The sequence below is a fragment of the Sipha flava genome, unplaced genomic scaffold, assembly GCF_003268045.1.
Source record: "Sipha flava isolate LNK unplaced genomic scaffold, YSA_version1 118_pilon_pilon, whole genome shotgun sequence".
Lineage (NCBI taxonomy): Eukaryota > Metazoa > Arthropoda > Insecta > Hemiptera > Aphididae > Sipha > Sipha flava.
This window is the reverse complement of record NW_020271743.1, coordinates 1268874-1291163: the sequence shown is the minus strand read 5'-3', so window position 1 is coordinate 1291163 and position 22290 is coordinate 1268874. Positions and strand designations below refer to the sequence as shown.

Below are 22290 nucleotides of genomic sequence, written 5' to 3'. Positions count from 1 at the left end.
GCTCCACTACTAAATAGCAACACCGGTACTTCGTTCGTTTTTATACAGAAATATTATCATCGTCATCGTTGTCATTACCGGTGCACTGTAGAATTTCCGCTGATAACCCGTCCGGCAGCGTGTTGTCGTTAACGATCAATAATACCTCTACAAAGGGGTGTGGACATTGTACAATACACAAATGAATACGCAAATATCAGGAAATCCTTGTTCAATGCGTTCCGGAGGACTATGGAGGAGCACGCGAGTCCGCATGATCTAGACGTAAGTGTTCGGCTGGATATCCGTCGTCCGCGGGACGGGATCCCCGGCGACGTTTTCCGAGAATTATTACTATCGTGTACGGTTAAAGAAAAAAAGGATATTTCTTCCGCAATGCTTTTATCGCGACTGCAGTTATACCGATTAAGTTCACGTATTTCCGTAGAAATCGAACATATTGCACCATTCGTTGATACCCGAACTCTATCGAGCAGCGTATTTAACGTAACTCGAGATTTTCCGATTGCCCGGACATTTTTCAGTCCTTCGAAATCGTTCTAGGTGTTAAACGATTATGTATTGCTCGACGTATCCATATTAAAAAAAATCATCATCATCGCACTCGTCATCCGTCTGCCTAGCACAATCGGTCGATTTGCACGATGCCCATGATGATGTTATAGCTGCGCTTACGGATTTATAAATATACATTTTTTTTCGAAAATTTCCGAATATTCACATCTCACGGTCCATTAAATATTCTAATAGCAACGACTTGATTAGAATTCACGTACATTATTATCTCGTCCTACAGGTCCAATTGTCCTTGACTGATAATTGTGCCTGCATACGCGGGGTAAATATATCGAAAACTTCGAATCCGGATCGCGGAAGGCAGACAACTCAAACCAACAACATAATGATTTCTTAACTTAATACATTAATTACATTTTTCAAACGATTAACGCGAACAAATAAATGAATAATCATTTTTTTAAATTTAATTTATTAAGGTATTATCTTATCCGGCTTATCGAACTCATATTGTGATTGTCTCCGACAACATTTACATTGTAATTCTTCGAAAAATGTTACTATTAACTTTTATATAGTAGGTATGGTAATATATACATATTTTTCTCTGGACCTTTCTTTGGATCCTATGAAAATATAATCTATGCCGATCCCCGCTACAATATAAAATCGTATACATGTGTATTCGACGACGATCGTAAGCGTACGCACGGTTAGGTTAGGATGTGCCCGGACACCCCTAAAAAAGTTTTAAATGGGGCCCTAAAATGTAAGTTAAAGAGTAAGAGGCCTCTAATATTACTGATGTTTTTCAAATCAAATGTAATTTATTCTGAAATATTTGGTAAAAATAAATGATATTTCGTAATAGAAAAAATAAAACGTTCTATGCGAAAGCTTGTTATGATAATTTAACAGCTACAATTGACTGCAAAAGTAAAAAAAAACCATATTGATCGGGACCAAGTATCTTAGTACATCCTGCGGTGTACACAATATCGAATAAAAACTATAGCCGTGTCCGTTCAATTTCGTACACGTTATGATTTCATAATACGTACCAACACGTTTCGTTAGATAAAGTTTAATAAAGTGCTGTAGGCACCCTCCCCCTGAAACACAGATCCGCGCAGGACGACGGCGACGACGACCATGGTAACGATAACCGTTCGACACGCGTTTCGACCGAACCCGTTACAGTTGTCCGTCGCGGTGTTCGCCAAATTTCGGTCAGTCCCCGCATAGATCATTCCGACCGACACGCGGACGAACAACACGAGTACATTTTCATCCAACGGCGTCCGTACCGGCCAATAATACATATCGGCCGGTAACGACGTGGACGCGCTGCGCGGGCGTGTGTCACGTACGTAAGACAATCGTTTCGCGTCAGTTGTAGGTTTATAGGTACGTATTTATATATATGTGTGTGTGTGTGTGTGTGTGTGTGTGTTCAATGCCCGTCGTGTGTTTCGCAAAACGAGCACACACACACATACACACACCGCACGAATTCAATTAATGTAGTGTCCACGCCGGCGTGGAAAGTGTCGCCGGGTTTTCGTGTCGTGTTTTTCCCGTCGTTCCGTACGGCGTATATAGGTAATAAACTGCGGTGAATACCATCGTCGTCGTCGCCACGAGACGGTTTCGTCACGTCTATTATTGATTTGTAAACATACAATCACACGCACGCACGCGCACGCGCGTATAAATATATAGTGCGAACGCGACACGATCGATTGGAATTCGGAAAAATCGACCCCGATAAAGTTGCCGGAGAAAATATTATCGCCGTATCAACGCGTACAATGACGGTGTTGCGTTGGGAATCGCAGTGTGTCGCGAACGCGCTATTCCAACCGGTGGCCACTACCGGACACGGGCCGTAACCGATGGCCGGCGTTCGGAGATATCGTTCAACACGTCGACAGTGGCGGATTAACCTTTTCGGCGCCCTGAGGCACGCTGAATGTTTACCGCCCCCTTTTTTAAGTACTATCCTGAGATCGTAATTTGAATGGGCTAACATTGAAGAGTCATGGGTAATTGGGTATAGCCATCCTAGAAGTGAGAAATGATTCAAAGGTATTATGGTTGAATAATTATTAATCTACACTTTAATTCAAACATAGTATACATATACATAATCTTACATGTTACAATCAATAAATTACATAAAAGAGTAGGAATGATTTAAATCAGTTCTTTTCGAGCTTTTAATTGAGAAAAATCATTTATCAAGTGGTCAAAATCTAATTCGTTTGTGATGCGGTTCTTAATACACAGTATGGACAAAACGTTGAGTTTTTCTTCCTGTAAATTGGCTCGTAAATACATTTTTATTCTTTTTAGTGCGGAAAATGACCTTTCAGCGGTGCAGTTGGATACTGCCATGGAAAAAAGAATTCTAAGAGCTATAAGAACATTCGGAAATGTTTGCTTCAGTTTTTCATCAATAAACTGTTCGAAGTTGGAAATTTCATACTCTTTGTAGTGCAGTACCTCAGTTGGAAAATTGTCATCCAAATCATTTTTATACAGCATCTGTAAATGTTCCACTTCAAAATTTTTCAAATGCAGTAAAAAATCGAATCTTTCCGCCACTTCAGTATAAGCCAGTTGCCTTTTATGCAGTTCAATGTGAATGCAATCGAGTATTAGATAATATACATTTATACGTAAGTTATCTTTTCCGTTTTGCGGTTTTGTTTCATTCTTTCGTGTTTCACCCAGTAAAAGTGATTTAGTTTTGGCCCGCTTCATATCAAATTTATATTCTTCCGTGACTGATTGTTTGGCTTTAATTATGAATTTTTCAAACATCACTTAATTTCGCAATTGTATGACAAAATCTGTCAAGGATCTATAAAGGTGGACAACAGTATCTACATTTCTTATGATCGATTGTAAAGACTTACTTGTCGCATTAAAACGTTCTAATAACGTGTTCCAAAAAATTGTCATAAAAACAAATTCAAAATTGTTTATTTGGTCTATGTAACCTTTTGCTTCACTCCGAGTTGTAGCTTTCTCCATCATATCGTCTCGAATATTACTCAACGATTGTATAACTTCCGCCCAACATGTAGCTAAACTTTTAAAAGCGTCGTGTTTACAAGACCATCTAATGCCATTTGCACGAGCCTAGTGGGTAATCCGCCACTACATGTCGATGTAAACGAGCATCCGGAAACAACGTTTTGTTTGATACCGTCGGAAAAGTCTCGAACAGTGTAACCTGTCCGGATAGAAAGAGTCTGCGTAAACGCGATTTGGTGCGATACGTGGGTTAAACGTTGTTGGACATTTCGAAGGCATTTTCGGGAGGAGATGCATAGGATCGACTTGGCTTCGCCGTTGAAAATTAAGACACCGTTGAACGGTTTACATTATTGCGTTTGAAAAGTGTTGCGACCAATGTCAGCCGTTCGTTTGATTAAAAATTATTACCCGGTCAAACCTAAAACGCGGTTAGCTGTAGACGGTCATCGAGTTTAGAGAGTATTGAAAACGTTTGATACCTGTTTTTTTATTTTTTTTTATTTTAAGAGACCTGTTTTTTTATCGAGGAATAACAATTATTGCAACAACCGAACATACATTCATTTATCGATTATAGTATTAATATTTTGATACCTAGCGTTGGTCTTCGCCGTTATGAATTACCATCTATGATCTTAACATTACAATGCGTTATTAATAAATGCTTCTCCGACTAGTAGTGTTGCATTTTCTGATATATTTTTAATTATAAAAATACAAAACTACCAGGATTTGGATTTATTATGCGTTAACGGATATCGAAGGATCACTGAACATTAGTTCCACTGGTGAATGCACTACAATGACCAGTTATGTTATTTAAAAATATAATTTTTTTTTCTAAAAAAAAGTGTGTTTTTGTGCAATAAAGGGTTAACGGAGTTATTTTGTTTTTAGTAGTTTAGTATTCCGTACAATAATCGAGTAGCTGATAATATCTTAAAGTGATTCGGAACTATAAATTATTTGATCTACTTGGAAATACTTCGCCCACACATAGTTAGAGTTGCTCCTCACCCCTAATATTACTGTAATTAAAATCTCGTAAAGTATCGTTGTTTTATTTAATTCATTATTAATCTGGGAAAATGTTCTAGAACGACAATAATTTCGTACGACTCGACCTGAATTCGCATTACCCGTGGTATTTAATAGTACGCGAGAGTTGAACCGGATACAATTGTAAGTCACTGGGATAAGGCATAAAATATTTTATAAAAACGACGTGCTTAGTGGATAATAATATATAGGGTAATAAGCGTTTCATAAATTGCAATGATACGTACAATATGACCTGGTAGAAAAATCGTAGCGCAATGTGTTAGGATGGGTGAAAAAGTTAAACAGAAGAAAGTAAAATCATTTTTTTTTCTTTTTACATACAAATATTGTGCCGTATAAATGGAAAACAAATAAAAACGCGATCAATCTGTTTCTCAAATACTCACTGTATACTGTACAGGACCTAGTGATTAAAAAATAAAAACGTTGCACGTTAAAATGTCGATTATATATATATATATATATATATATATATGGTATATTATATATTTACGTCTGAATCAACAGTTGAATGTTTTTTCTCCTAAGTACGTGCTCGCGTTATTCTGTCAGCGCAACAATATAAAACCTTCACGAACGTTTTATTCTTCTAAGAAAGGAATAACAATAAAAATAGGTAGTTATTCACGAATAAAATACACACCGACGTGATAAAAATGTACGTTAATTTCTCCGAGTAAATAATATAAAATACAATCGATTATCGCGCGTTTTAGTATAATGATTTCAATTACGATGAATGTACGGTTTAAAAATTAGGCATGCGGGCGTGAGTCATTAGTTTGTTGTTGATTTGTATGAGATTTGGTGGAAAAAAAAAGAAAATGTAAATCGTAATTAAAACGATTAAACGAAACAAAAAATAATGGAAAGAGAAAATGCAATAATATGTTATACCGAACGTGTCAACTGTACTGATCACATTCATTTTCTGTGTACACGTGTATAAAGGAACTAACCGACACAATTATTCGAAATGTGGCACTTGCGCGTTGTGGTTTTTGGTAGATTCGCTAAAGTTTTTTTTTCCACAAAACGGTTTATATTCATGCCGTCATAAATTATACATCACGAACACAGTTATTTTCAGTGTCACAGTTTTGCATTTATCGTTTCGTCGAAAGTCATACCGCTACGTTTTAAATGCCACGATACATAACTTCGATTCATCATATCATTATTATTTTTTATCGTATTTTGAAAATTCAAATGTACCATAACTTTAGTTACGGTATTTGACGGTCATTTATTATTCTTACGTTTTACCGTAGTAAAAAAATTAAATAGTATAAGTAGAATACTTCCATGGTACGTAATGTCAAGATTATTGCGATTGGCTTGTGCTTGTATCTTATTTTTATTTCACTCGAAATATAGCGTGATGATACTGAATTAAGAGTACCGAAAGTCGTTTATCGCTCGATGACGATTCATTTCAAAAAAAAAAAAAAAACGTTGTCAGCTGAAAAATATAAAACGCAGTGTACTGCATCGTTATGAATTGCATATTACGGTACACAAAACACTCGAGGACCACAACAGGGAAGTCTCATCGCACGGATACGAGAACACCTTAGAGAATATCTAAATATCTAATCGGGCCTACGATCCTGGATTTGAAAACGAAAACCCGTACCTATGTCAAAATTTTGAACGTTCGAAGAAGACGCTGTGCAGTCACAAACACGCGATGTTACGGTCGGTGTACGGGCCGAGGGCTTTTCGGTGTTCGTAAAAACCGTTTCATGTGCCCGCAGAAACAACCGACCGAAAACTAAAGCAGCGAAACAGGGAAGAAGAAAAAAATAAAAAAATTAAACAAAAAGTACATATACGAAAAAGAATCACGTGGCTGCGGTCGCCGTGCGCACACATCAGTGGCTTATTTAGGGGGGGGGGCCAAGGAGGGCAATTGCCCCGGGCAGTACTTTTTTGGGGGCAACTAATTAACTGGGAGTTTTTTTATATATAAACAGATTTAGAATGATTTTAGCGGTAAGAAAAATAAAATAAAAATGTTGGTAAGTTAGTTTTTTTTTTAGGCAAATAAAAAACTTAACTTTCTATTAATATCAACACAGCTATTTTATAAATTTGTCAATTTTAGAATAAGCGCACGTGACGCATGTATTGGTTTGTTGTTTTTGTCGTCAGCAACTGTTTAATAACAAAATACAGTAAAACCACTACCATGATGTTATTAACGTGTTAATTATTGCAGTGACAGTGTGAATCATTAAGGATAACTGATATTATGATAACGAATAATTAACTTTGATGGTTCATTTTATAGTATCTTTACGTCTTTCTCTCATATCTTGTCAAATTTTTATTTATAACTTTTTTTTTTTTATATATTTTCTCTGTTTGAGAGTAACATTATTTAAAATGTTTATTAAACTGCGTGTTAAAATCTTTACATTGTATAAAATAGTGTAAGTATAAGTTACTAAATTTTAGTCTCTTGCTCTGACAACGATTAAATTGAATTTTCTAATCATCATAGTATCATACCTATCTGAGATCTGACTATCAGAGTAATTACGACTGTAGGAGTATATATTTGTAATTATCTAGTCAAATTGCATGGTGTTGAGCAGTGTCATATCTAAATTATGCGAAACTCTTAGCTTGAACTATTTTATTCAGTCCCTTTTATGCATTTTATATTATTATTATTATTATTAAAATTACAGTACCTAAGGTATAATTTTTATTCGTAGAAAATAGTAAATTATGCATAATATCAAACACTGCTTTAACTTTTTAATCGGTATATCATGCTTAATGCTTATTGCTTTTAATTTTGCTTAATGATTGATAATATTTAGATGGCTAAAAATTCCAAAAAGCAACTTAGTGGTGCAGAGAATCGTAAAAAGGCAAAAATTAAAGCAATTAAAAATGCAAATGTTTTGTCAAAAGTTGCTAAACTCGATGCTTATTTTAATATTAATGATTCAGTAGTTAACAGTGTACAAAACACATCAAGTACTAATATTTATTAAATTTATATAAATTATTTTTCATTTTCATTTCATACTAGGTATTCATATTTTGATTTATTTAAAACTAGGTATTGATCAAAAATCCTTTGTTGATGAAAATGGTGATGACATATCAGAAATTGTAAACTGTAGTCCTAGTGCTGAACTGTCTAAATTAAATATTTCTGTTAATAAAGTTGAGAAAGAAAAATTTGAAACAAATTTTAGTTCTTTAAGCTTTAAGTTCTTATTTTATTGGTATGAAAATTGCCAGTATAAAAACTCGTAAGAGAAAGGGCACAAAAAAAAAATGTGTACCCAGGTCAACAGAATCCTAAATACGCCACTGGCACACATTACGTTATTGACATCTCGCACGGTGCTGCCATACAGATGGTACGCAACACTACGATTACCGCCTGTCGCGCCCTGAATACTCCTCGTGAAAAACCGTATTTTTGACCCAGCGGACCAAAGAATTTGGTCGACCGCGCGCGACTTTTCAGTCGGAAATTGTACTCGTCCGCGCGTCTTGTCGGGTGTAACGTTACTCGACGGAAAAAACAAAAAACAAAAATAAAAAAATATTATTCCGTCGTTCGAACACGAAACGAATGAACAAACTGGGGGGGGGGGGGAGATTTAAAAAACAACAACGAACCGAACACGGGAATATGGACGAAATACTATTACGGTTTCCAAGCGCGCGACCGTGGAAGGGATGAGAGATGGCGTTAGAGGTGAATTCATTACCGGTGTGCCGAAAGATACTTCGATCCCCGTAAACGTATTGATGCGGTTTTTTTCGTATTACGTTTTGCGTGCAGCGATCGAACGGTTTTTCGGACGGGATCGAGATCGGCTATCATCGTTCATGCCACGGGTTCGGAAACATCTCGGCAACAGCGAGCTCCCTGGAGGACTTGCACGCGGTCGGGATCTCGGCGAAATGCGTCGCGTACCATAATCCCTACCCCGTGGCCAGCGGTTGCACGTCGGATGTGTGCCGTTACATGACGGCTCACGCACGGGTACGGCCGGGGCCGGACGGAAATCCGTCTTCGACGGAACGCTCTTTATCTCAGCACCTTCAGCAGCTCATCCGGTAGATTTTTATCCTCTGCGACGGTCACAAGTCCATCCAAGTCGAATGGATTGTCAGGCGATTAGTGTTGAAAACCAATTGAATTCATCGAATCCATATTCCCAAGCTAATGGCCAAAACTGATTATTATTTGCTGTGCCATAAATATTATATTGTTATCGTCGTTTCGATACACGAAAACTGAATATTATTCACGTTCAATTCGTTTACAAGTTTACCAGATATTCCGAATCATTTTTACTTTTCATTCATAACTTTAACCATTTAAAACAAAATATTATACTTTGTTCACAAAACAATCACTTGGTCATGTCTTTATCCTTTATTCATCATTTTAATTTGTTTTTGTCAAACTCTAAAAAAGGGATAGCCGCCGGCTGGTTCGTAAACGGTACACGATTTATTTCCCAGTTCTCTGTACACCCGCTACTCATCGAATATAACGCAGTGATTAGTAGCAGTACGACCCACTCGTTCGCGAAAACTATTTGTGGCAAATTGTTCACCCGTTTTCGTCCTCTCGAACGTCTTTGCAATCATAACCGCTGACTGCAGTGTTGGAAACGCTGAACGTTTTGTCGCAATTGTTTTGCCATCGAGACTCGTGACGAAACGTCAAGTTGCGGTGTCGTATCATCCGGACGTTTCGGCTGTTTAGTTCCCTTTGATTTCGAATTATAATCTCTCGTAACGCGTTGAATCCAAAGAACAACTATTAAATCGGTCGATTCCGAGGAAAATATATTTTCCAATATTTTGTTCTACTTATTCTATACTTCTAGATTTTTTCAATATTTTAAACAAACGTTATTTGTAAATCGAAACTGCGAATGACTTACGGGGGAAAAAAAAAAATGAAAAAAAATCTCTAATTCGATTTAATGGCTAAAAAGCTGAATGATTTAATGGAAGAAAAATCGTTCTTTATGGTTTGCTGAAAAAAATCTGTATTGCTACGTACACGCATTTTAGAATTTACAGAGAAAACCAAAGTGGTGAGATACGCTATACATGCACTCTCGATTTTATCGGCTATTTTTATATTATTACCTACATACTATGTGTTCGCGTGGAACGTCAAGTAAAAATGGATCAAACCCTAATAATTGTATTACACGCGGACGATTTGTCTTTCACCGTGTCTAACGATTATCTTGGAGGATGTGTATATTAATTAATGTTCATTCCTTTAATTAGTTTTGTTTTACTTTCTGTTTACATGCGACGTATATAGGTACTCAATGTGGAATAAATTGGTTTATTTTTTTTTTTGTGTTCAAGTATTAACTGATTTTTTTTTTTACTTTTTTCAGGCACACGAGGTCTCTATGCAAGATTACGATGGTAAGTAGAAAAACAAATAAAACATTTCTACTGTTGATTTTTTTCTCTTATCGTTTTATGTTTATGACGACGTACGCTTTTGTGAATTTCACAATATTTTATCCGCATCACAGCGACGTACATATCCTCCTCTTTAGGTCGTCATCAACCGCCCACCGTCTTTACGGTAGTTCTGAATAGTTACTGTACGTTTCGATTGAAAATTCTTCACTTAGTATTTGATCGTGAAAACGTCCTGATTTTATTTCCTCGACGTTGACGATGTTTGCTAGATATCCCGTAGGTCCACAGATGCGACGATTTCGTGCTTAATTTGGTTTTAATCTTGTCAGCACGGCCTACTCGACGAAGTTGGTCTCGATTTCACGGCACCACCAAATCGACAAGTACTATCATAATCGTACTAGTTTATTTTTTCTTCTACTAGTGCATCTCTCTCTCTCTCTCTGTTATTGTGCGTTAAACGCTATTCATTAGAACAAACACACAATCATACGCAGTGTACTGATCGTGCGAATGTTTATATTTTTATATGTGTATTATTCTATATTAGTACGAAATGAATGTATTAAATGTTTCAATGGCACAACGTGCACTGTGTATTATAATTGTATCGATAATAACGACAGTAATGAATGCCGTTGTCAAGTGCGAAAAATAATTGGACGTTTTTCAAAAGGATAATAAATGATCACGAGATGCACGATCGTGTTTGTTGTGTATAAATGCTTTTTTACTCCAAAAGTGCGCCCGCTAGTTTCTAAATATAAATGTATATATCATACTTCGTACGTGAATCTGTAAACGTTCGTGCCCGGGCTATTATTTTAATGAGTTTCGCGCAAGAACTTCGAGTATGTTATTTATTCGACTATCGCTCGTAATTATATACTTTTCGTTAGTAACTACAGTTGGGTTCACAGAAGCCGAAATTGCCGAAATCCATGTTTATGTAGGGCAGTGGTCTTAAAATATTTAGGATAGTAAACCCTTTTTACTGTAAAACCAAATATTTGACAGTTTTACCACTGATTTTTAGAAAGAAGTTTATACCCGCCCGTATTGGAAATTAACGTTTTTCTTACCATTGTTTAATTTTGGAACCACTGCAGATAGCAAGTGTTTAAACTGGAAATATTGAAGTGTAGAGCATCTGTATATTATTATAAATTGTCCTATATAGTGTACCTACAATTGAAGACCTGGCGGCAACAACCAGACACATCCGTTTTATCAAATTGTTCAGGAGGAACAAAAAACTGTTTTATAAATTAACAAATGGTTTTAAAGATTAACACAAAATATATTCAAATATCTTGGCAATATGTTTAACTGATATCATGAAAAATAAATAACAAAATATATTTTAAATACTTAAAAAAAATAAAATAAAAGTATTGTTTGGTCGTTGCACCGTAAAATTATTTTTTTTCTTTTTATGCAAATAAATAATGTTATTAATATGATAAAGGTTTTCTTACCTATTACATTGTTTATATAACACTTTGGGCTAATAAAAGCTTATAATATGTATAACAAACCAATTAAATTTAAATAACTTATTCATTTTAATAACTTAAAAAAAAAAGAAAAACTGACAATATAAAATAATATTTTAAATGAAATTTTTCAAACTTAATAAAAAATAATAGAACAAAACATATTATGTTTAAGGTATGAAACATACTTATGTCAACATATTTAATTATTATTAAACAATATGAGTATCTAACACTTATAGATAAAATTTTTATATGTATAAAAACAAACAAAATTGAAATAACTTACTAATTTTAAAAAATAACATAAAAGAAACACTGGCAGTATTAACTAAGTTAAAACTCAGACATATTTTCAAAATCCGATACTTCGATTGATGAAAACGGATTTTAATAATCGGAATCATCGATAGAGTCGTCAAAATTTGTAAAACTAATATCACTAATTACATTATTAGGTATTGTCCTTATTTAATGTTAAATAAAAAGTATTTTGAATTATAATAGTATTATTTATTTAAAATTTGTTATAACGAACAAGATAATACACTGTAAAGCCGTTAAGGCACCAAATATGAGTATGATAGTACAACAATGTGATCACTAGACGTAATCATATTTTAAATGCAATATGATCAACATTTTGGTGCAACAACTAGATATATCCGGATATGTCTTATTGTTGCACCAAAATAAAAATCAGACATCTCCATTTGTACAAGGTCTCTGTATTTAATGATCGGATTTGTCTGGTTGTTGCACCAATCGCTGTATATTATTTTTATTAATAATAAAAATTCAAAAACTGATTTTCGCCAAAATATGAATATGTCTGGATGTTGCCGCCAGGTCTTCAATTATTTTACGAACATTTGTGTGGGACTTGACCTCGACGCTCTAGTCGCCGCTCCATCAATTTAATAGGCGTATCGGTAACTAGTAGTTGCCTACATTTTTGAAATTATATAAATATTTTTCAAATTTTTATAATTTCTGTGCGCATGTGATCTTTTTTTTTATTAAGTTTCATTTTAGGCACTTTTATTTTCATACCGATGAACTTAAAAATATATTTATATATTTACGAAATAAAATATTTATATATAAAAAGCGTCCACACGTTCGTACCGTCGTACTATTCCATTAAAAATAAGTTAGTGAAAGGATTCCATTATGCCTTCATTGTCTCAGATCCGTTATAAGCATATCGCAGCTTACTAAAATCGCTCAATTCTGTTGTATTCAGTGTCGGAAATACAATGTTCGTTTTCGACGGACTCATTGAGGGTGGGCAAAGCGCTGTTGGGCGTCAAAGACGTGATATCCGCCAGACTGAAGAAACCTGAAGGATTCAAGGGACATCCACTGTTTGCCGATGACCGATCCGTTGACCCACTCATCGATCCAATCTGTCAGATACGACCCGACTTGGCGGACGCATCACTGTTGACCTACAACTTGTTGGTCACCGATTTTACGCGGTGTGGCGTACTCCGGAGAAACGTGAGTGTTCAAATAATGTTTTTTGCTTTTTTTCCCATTAAACACTCTTTTTTCCGATAATTTGCTTACGCGTATTTTTTTTTAAAAAAAAAAAAATGATTTGCATGCAATTCTCAGTATTTATCACGCCCACAACATTTTTACCAAAACAAATTTATTGTTAACCATATTATTAGACTATGATTTAAGAAGTTTTCCGCAGAAACATCGCAAGTTATTTTTATTTTCATGTTCTGGAAATGTGGATGGTCACTAATATTTTGTGAGTTATTCTATCTTAATGGTCCTATATCTTTCCCTTCGATTTTTTAATTTATTTCAGAATCTTGAAAAAAAATGATGTATTAGTATTATTCAATAATTATAAAATAAGACAATATGTTTTAGAATATGAAATTAAAAAAAAAAAAAGAAAGAAAGTTTTACAAAATATTGTGTGCTTTAAAATTTCTGTAAATTGTATAGAAATATTTTTATTTTAAACGTTTAAACAGACGAAGAAAATTAACGGTAAAAAGAAAAACAAAAGAATATAGATACCGCATGTAAATAGATGGCATTCGCGAAAAAATTATACGTATTTAATATGATCAATTTTAATCGATTTTTTCCGATAGGGTTTCGTGCACGTCCGAGTGTGGTTTCCACAGTTTCCCGGCGTGGTGATGATGTCCGATCAAGAGCTGATCATAATGTGCAAGCCGCCGGAACCGACGGTGATCGAGAACAAAGCTGCGGGTTTTGCCGGAAGTTTGTAAGTCCAATCGTTGTGTTAAATACATTATAATTGCAGTGTACACCTATTCGCTCGTATGGAGTAACACCGTATCGGATTGTAATTGTTTTTCCTTACGGTATAACGTCATCATAGTATTGTACGCCATAGTTGTATTTACGAAAAACGAGATTTTTTTAAACGGAATTACAAAAAAACAAGAAAACACATTCATGTCAATCCATGGTATTGTAAAACACACACACACACACACACACACGCACGTGTTATACGTACACGCAATGTATTTGATGAGTTTATCTAATTGATGGCTAAAAAAAAAATAAAAATATGCGTTTTTAGTGCACGCTTTAACAGGTGCATTGAAATATGTAGGTACGAGCGTGCAGATGTGTTTATGTTTTATCTACGGAGAGGAAAAAAAACCAACTAAAACCTAATTGAAACACTCTCGGTACAATCCGATCAGATGTGCGTTTCGAATACGTATCGGACGGGTTGAGGAGAGAAATTAAAAGAGAATGTATCATTAGGGGGAGGGCAGTGTTTAGTGCGTTTGTAAGCCGTGCAGCTGCTACGTGTACAAGAAATCCGAGATGACTGTAGTACACTCGTACATAATTAAAATAATACACACCGAAAAGACGGTTTTTTTTTCATTTTCCTCATTGTTTTTCCAATTTCAAAAAAGATTCCATACCGCCATCGTGTTGTTGTAATCATTGTAACACGGCTTGTTGCTGCTGACGTGCACCGTACACGTATAACACTCGACTGTGTGTATGAACCGCGCCAGTATTATTCTTTTTCCAAAAACCGATGTGCGTAAGCTTAGAGGATAAAAAATAAAATATAAAACGAACACGGAGCAGAAACTGCGACAGAAATTATGTACGCTGATACGAAAACACAATATGTGTACGTATGTAACGGATCATTTTAACATTTCGACCCTAGCCAACCGTTATCATTAAACGCTACGGATATTACTAACAACACGGACATTGCCGACAAATTAATGTAGTCGTACAACGCTTAGCATTTCGCACGATCAACGGGCTAATATTAACATTCCGCGGACGATGATGTGATTTCATGTTTGTACGCGAACGATTACACATCAGCCGAAATGTACGATGATTGTGGACATCGTCCGACTAATGTCGACTTTATGTCCACATGTTAACATCGTCCATACATACGTCGTACGCGTAAAACAGTTGGACCAATATTGTGGTGCAGTATTCGAACCGTTTCGGGTTTTAGTTTTTTAGAAATCTATTTGACGGCGGTGTAGAATAACGCGTAGTCACAGTTTACGGAACGTATTTCGTCGTTTTTGTGCACGTTTCGACGTTTAAACGCGGCTTGTAAAGCGAATGGAGTGAAGGATTTTTTTCGGTGGCGGGCGGGCAGGCGGTTTTATTGGTACCGGTGCGGTAAGACGAAAACGTTCAAACCACCTGTGGGTCGTTCGATGACGGTGGAGAGGATAAGGACGTACGCGTTTGGCGACGGTGTAAAAACGGATACTCGAGACCCGGGTAACGGTAACGTACCGCCGAAGTGCCGGTCGACTCGATACAATCGGTCGCACATACAGTAGCTATATACGTACAAGAGCGTGTATTATTTTTACGTGCCTGTCAGTAGTATACTGACCGATATCAATGGCTCGGTTATTGTGTCTCGGTCGTTGTGTTTGTTATATTTTTTCTCGTTATTATTTAATAATATTATTGTTGTTGTTGCCGTCGTCGTCGCGGCCCGGAACGCGTTTTGTAGACTAAGTCCGCCGGTACACCGTGACGACCGTACAACCGAATAGCGCGTGTGTGCTGGACCGTAAGTGTGTGCGAGCGCGAGAGAGTGTACAAGTGTGTGTGTGCGCGCAAGTGTGTACGATGACGATACACATGCACGCAGTGCAATTAATAATATTCGTATACGTGTGTGTTTCGACGAGTGAGACGGTAAACGTAATTTTAACAATGCATACGTGTAACGTCGAACGCGATGCCGACGGGGTGCACCATTGCACGAGACTGGGTGGTGGTAGTAATCTAGTGCGTACCGAAGTTATTTTGTAATTCGACTGCGGACTAGGCGCACCCGTTGTTGACACCGTTAATCGGTTCGAAAATCCCACCGTTCGTCGACCGGAACGATCTCGGTTTTGGATGAAAATTCACGTCGGCGGCGGCGGATATTACCGCTCGCCGATCTCGACGATCGTAATTCATTTACGTGTGCATTAGTGTTATAAAATAATATCGTACTGCGCGCGCGACGACCGAGCTAACAAAAGCAATCCTAACCTAACCGTCCGGATCGTTTCTCCTTCTCCTCTCTGCGTCGTACTACGATTGCACTCGATTACACCCCTCGAAACCGGAGCGGTTATATTTCACCGATGTTGTTACTTCTGTTGTCGTCGTCATCGGTAACGCTGATGATTATACGTGACCGCTACGTATCTAACGAGCACGACGATTGACCACGTTCCAGGCGGACCGCCGTTGATCACGGGAAAACCGAGTGCACACAAATATTACGTTTTTATTTACATTTGATATATTATAATTTTCACTGTACAGTAACCGTAATCTGTTTGTTCATCACTTGTCGCTCGTGATTTCGAAACTTTTTACTCAACATTCCGATTGCTTCGCACGTTTCAATTTTCATTTTTTATGATACCATTCAAGCGTCGTTCAAAGTAAAACGTTTTTTTTTTTTTTTTTTTTTAAATCCGGATTTATAATCAATGCTCTATGATTGACGGTCGATATGGTGCATAGTGTTTGCCAGTTAAAATTTACGCTTAAACTTATACGATGTGTAATATAATATGCCGACGTGACGTTTATACAACATTAGATTTATAATTCAGAACGTTTTATACACTGTGAGATATTAAAACGATGACGTTTGTTTTCCGTTGTTGGTTATTTTGCTCTCAGAAGCCTAGTGATACATGTAAATTGCAAAAAGTGGTTTGTTTAAAAAAATAACCTGTTCCTATACTCGATGAAAATGATAATTTCTGCTTTCTAGTATAATTAGTAAGACTGCAATTAAAATAGTCGGAAGCCCAAAGAAAAAACCACAAGCACCGCGGACCACGAGAAAAATCTATTGTAAACGAGCAGTTTATAATTATGAGTGTTTGTATTCGATTGTAGACCGTGTTCGTCACAGACGATCGAAGACCTCGGTATCGCAATAAATACGTAAAACGGTTTGTTCCTGTCGACGAGGACAGGTTCAGACGATCATTCGAGACGATTGCGAACATCTATCGTACGCGTCAAACTGGATACGTTTAGGTTAGGTGTACACGTGCTCAAGTTACACCCGAACAAGAAAAATTGGTAAACACGAAGACGACGACCGCCGACGGAACGTTGCACATACTACTGGTTTACGGCGAGCAAATACTATTTGTTACGGAAACGGTGGAAAATCGATTCGGTTTTCATTTCACGAAATGCATGCATCTCATTAAACGGTGTATGCTCTATTGTTTAGACGATAACGTACAATGTGTGCCGGACGGAGTGGGCGACCGTAAGACGGAATCTGCGAGCGCGCCTTGCGCAACGTAATACGAGTCGTAGAGAATTTTGTGTTTTCCTCCGCGGGGGTGGAAGCGAGATCGGGGGGGGGGCAGGAACGATCATTATCATTAAATATAATATTATTCGCGTCCTATATTGCATGCGTACGATGTCCGTGCGCATGTGTGCGTATATTTAAAGAAGATATTTAAATAAACAATATGGCCGAGACGAACGTGATCGCGATAAAAAAAAAAAATAAATAATAATAATAATAATAATACTTAAATTCACATTTTCACGGTACTGCGCGCGTTCGCGTTCTACCTCTCCGTGGACATTTCCTCCGCGTCCGTTCGTTTCGCCTACTGACCCATTTGTTACGCACACCTATGCAAGATGACACACAAAACGCGACAACGTTACATGTGTGTGTGTGTGTGTTTGTGTGTACGAACATTCCCTTATTATTCGACAGGCAACATAATTGCGTACGAATGGTTTTGCGCGTACCGGTATTGTCATATCAGGACCGGGCATTGTCGGATTTGAATACGGAACGTCAATAACGTATCGTTGCGCTGTACCATATAGTTGCATACCTATCGATGTATTGTCGTGTGTGCGTAAAAAAACGGTTTGAATTCGACGTGACCGTATCCGTCGTTTTGCTAGTGTTAACACACTCTGTGTGCATAAAAAACGACGGCGACGCGAAAAAGGGAAAACGTTCTCCGACCGCGTTCGTTTAAACACGATGCACAGATCTTTTTGCTTACAACGGTGTACACGCGAGTCTTAGGCGTCGCACGTCTGAGTCGGTAAACCGGTCGGGTACGGTAGGCTAACAGGCTAACTTTTATCGGGTAAAACCTTTACGTTAATCGAACGGCTCGGACGTGTATTGCCATTGGTACGATTCGACGGGTGAACTAAAGTGCGTCTGCAGTTGAGATTTGTCGAGTTCAATATGGTTGTATAATTAAACACGTATCCGATTTGTTCACAGCCCACACGGTGCGCGGGTGTCCGGAGTCGTAGAAGAGACGCCCGGAAGACTTGAGTACGAGGTTGCCCTGTACAAGGAAGCGCCCGCTCGATTGACCAACTTGAGCCACAACAGCGAGCTGCCCGTCGACCAGGCTGTGCCCATCGGCACCAAATTACAGCTGCGGGCCAGGATCAATCCGCATTCAGGTACGTGACCGCCAACCCGATCGTGATCACCGCGGCAGGACATTCCGAAGTCACTGTTTATAACGCATGTGATACCTACGCGTTTTAGGTACGCGTACCTACAGTTTTTCTACTAATCAACAGAGCCGAATAGAAACTACATGATTTTCAATTTACTCAATATATTTTTGTGTCTATGTGATTCAACTCGAAGAGTTGAGAAAAAAACACACGCACAACGTACGCTCAAGTCCCTGATCTGATCTATTCGGCCGCCTATGTTGTACAAACAAATTTGCTGGAACTCCTTCACCTAAAATTTCTTATTTGAGCACTGCCCAAATTTTTTTTTTTTTTTGTTAGACATCAAAATTGTTTTTAGTTATTGTTTAAAATATGTTTTATATTATGTTTGCGTTTAATTATTATTGTACAATTATTATGAACATTTTTCTGAGATTTGATTTATAATGTCGCTCTAAATTTTTGGCCGCCTTTGTTTTTTGAACACCTTGCACAACCGGTTTGCGCGTCCCTTCATATACTCATTGTTTTTTTTTTTTTAACGCGTAAGACTTGTTCGTGTTCGCGTTCGCCATAGATATTACGACGTGCAACTGAAAATAAGATTATCCGGCAACTCCATTGCTTCGTCGTAACGCACTTCTCGTCCGTTTTGTCGGGAAATCGTTATGACAATCACGCGTTGTCGGTGGTACGCATGGGTCGCACGACGTAATTGCCCGTGATAATTTGTGAAAACTGAATAAAAAAAATGCTCTTTACCGTTTCTCGATGACGATGATGTTATCGTCGTCGAGCGCGGTTTCAGAACCGAAAATCAAATTTAATATATCACCGCATTACCGTGTCCGCCGAAAAACGCGAGAAAACGTTAAAAAAAAAAAAAATAATTAAATAAAAAAAAACCGTACGGTAATCCGTTAAATTTGTACTAATCTCCCGCGGTTGTTGCCCGTCCGATAGAATAAAATACATTATATACGCGCACACGTTTATATATATATATGTATATTTAATATTATTTTTCCCGGTCAAATTCATTATAACGTAGAAAGTAAACGCGTTGTGTATCTATTTCAGCGGTAAACCTATCGCCACAGCATACCATCGTATGGTAATAATAACGATGGGAAAAAAAAATCGAAATAAAAAAAATCGCGGCGTTAATCATTTATCATTGTGCACGTCGATCATTGGAAAATTTGTCGGGCAAAACAGCGCGTACACTCGATGTTACGAGTATAATCGAAGCAGTGTCCCGGGAAAAATCGTTCGCGGTCCCGTGGAAAACGTTTTTCACGGGCACCATAATTTTTTCCCGCGCACCGTCCGTCATCTGTCACGAGCGAATCGCACACGCACACATAATTAATTACACGTGTACATTATTATATTTACATGCCATGGCGGACGGTAACATGCAGTTTACCGTCGCGCGCGCATGTTTTGATAGAACAATTTTTACATATCGTTTGGTTTTCGCAGCTTGGAAGTTCGTCAAGTTAATGGAAGTGTCCGTGTCTCCAGATCCCGATAACGCGCACGTGTCCGGCAGCGTCGCCCTGGTCAAGGACGGGTAAGTGGTTTACATTTCTCGATAGTGTCGTTACGTTATTATTGTTTTTGAATGCGTGTTGTAAAATCGGGGAGTATAAATTATGTAAATATACACCTGACGTGTTCGGAGGACATACGGGTAAACTCGGATCGGGACGGTTCGTTTATTCAAGTTTGGTAAACGAAAGCGATCACTGCGAATACCTGTAATAATACTTCTGGTAATTGATATGAATGAATGATAATAATAATAGAAGCTGATTTGGTGTACCGAGGTTTATGTGTAATAAACACTGGAATATTATACATAACAGTAATATAACCCTTTTTCTGAGGATGTTCCGATCTTGCCACTGATCCACACAACAATAGTGTTGTCATTGCACACGTATACGCTCAAATTGTTAACTCCATATTTGACGTTATAATGGTAAAACGATTCGTTTAACTATGTTATACGATTTCGTTTTTATAAGTTCACAAGTGCATACAGATGTAGCATTTTTCACAATATTATTGCCACGACATTAAATAAAAATGTTTGTAAATTATTTTCGTTTCAATATAAGTAAAAGAATCGATTAGGTGAGTTATCAGGTTCATTTTTGTTATCAGTGTATCATTAAATAATAAGTTAGAAAAGGCGTAGGACGATTCATATTATTTCTTCAAACCTTCAAGTTTTATGGTCAACACAAGTATATGTTCCATAATTTCGTACATGTTTTTTTTTTTTTTTTTAGTTTTTTTTATTTCAGTTCAAGTGCAAACTTTGACGTTGTTAATATATTTGTTATTTATTGTATGTAAAATACATCAAAGAACAAAAAATGTCTTTTTTTCTATGACTCCTACCTCGCACATTTAAATATTTTCTTTGAGCATATTTTGTCAGTTTTGGTTCAAATAACTTTTCTCATGTATAAACATCGCAGTATCGTTATATTGAAAATTGTACATTATCGACTGTTCTCGATCACCACATCGACATTTGAATCTCGACCGCAGTCGAAAGGATAAATGTGATGTATAATTATTTATTTTTAAAACTATTACGCTGCACTATTAGTTTGTACATAGTTAAACGTACTCTGGTGCGGTTACACCGTTGACATTACGTGCGGAATAATGACGACGGTTCGGAAATTCTGTTCGGTATACCGTGATTGGTTAAATTATTGTACTTTGACGTCATGTAAAAATTAGTTAAATAGTTAAAAAGTAATTAAAAATAAATAAAAAGTTATTTGACTAACGATGAACGAGAAAATTGTACATCGAACATGAGCTAACAGTATTCGTACGATATGTGTTCTGCGATGCAGATGGTGTAACAGTAACGTCAACAGATATGTTTGACGGAATTTGATGGGGTGTGTATTCGATCAGAGCATGAAATATAAATCTATATCACTCGAGCGTTTGCGAATTTCAAATTAATTGATTTTGATGAACAGTAAACATTAAAAAAAAAAAATAGATCACGGCAGAGATGTTAGTTTCCTCTTGAACCCGTTCCGCGGTTCGCCGAGAACGCGGTTACAACGAAGAGGTAAACTGTTGTCATAGGTCAACTATTTTGTAGGGTATGCGTGTACATGACTGTTGTAAAGACGTGCATCGGATGTGACGTAGACGGTTTAAACAGTTTCAAAACATTTGGAGAAAAATCCGTGGTATCGTCCACGAAACGGATATGTTAGGAATTTACACATTTTAGGAACAGTCGTGCGAATAATACGATAGGACGATAAATCGAAGAAACATACAAATAATTGTTCGAGTTCAATAAACGTACATGGCCATTTGCATACGTGTTTATCGTAATACCGCTACAATATTATATAATACTGTATGATTTTCGAACGGCGTTTATTGGTTCGGACCGCGGCCCGAGGAATCGGAACGAAAGAAGTTAATATTTTCCTACCGGTGCGCTGTTGTTATTATTGTTACTACAATGTTGCGTTGGATGTGTGTGAAAAATTACTCGTGACCCAGTGAGAGTTGCGTTACACGAAGACGGTATTACACTTGACATAAACGTATAAAATACTTGTGTGTGTGTATAAATTATGTGTAATAGCGTAACGTTATAACCGTTTATTTCCACGTATATTTATATGTTGTTTTTTTCATTTTTTTTTTTTTTTTTTTTTTTTTTTTTTTTTTTTTT

At 37.0% G+C, this 22290-nt stretch overlaps 1 protein-coding gene across 1 annotated transcript in view; it reads left to right on the top strand.

Annotated features, from left to right (window-relative positions):
• The window catches only part of LOC112693852, a 33797-nt gene that overhangs the window by 6142 nt on the left and 5365 nt on the right, over nt 1–22290 (top strand). Inside the window, exons 2-6 of the mRNA XM_025569098.1 lie at nt 10029–10059; nt 12805–13061; nt 13679–13815; nt 18367–18554; nt 20043–20133. Coding sequence (XP_025424883.1) covers nt 10029–10059; nt 12805–13061; nt 13679–13815; nt 18367–18554; nt 20043–20133 — 704 coding nt within the window. The remainder of the gene's footprint in view (nt 1–10028; nt 10060–12804; nt 13062–13678; nt 13816–18366; nt 18555–20042; nt 20134–22290) is intronic.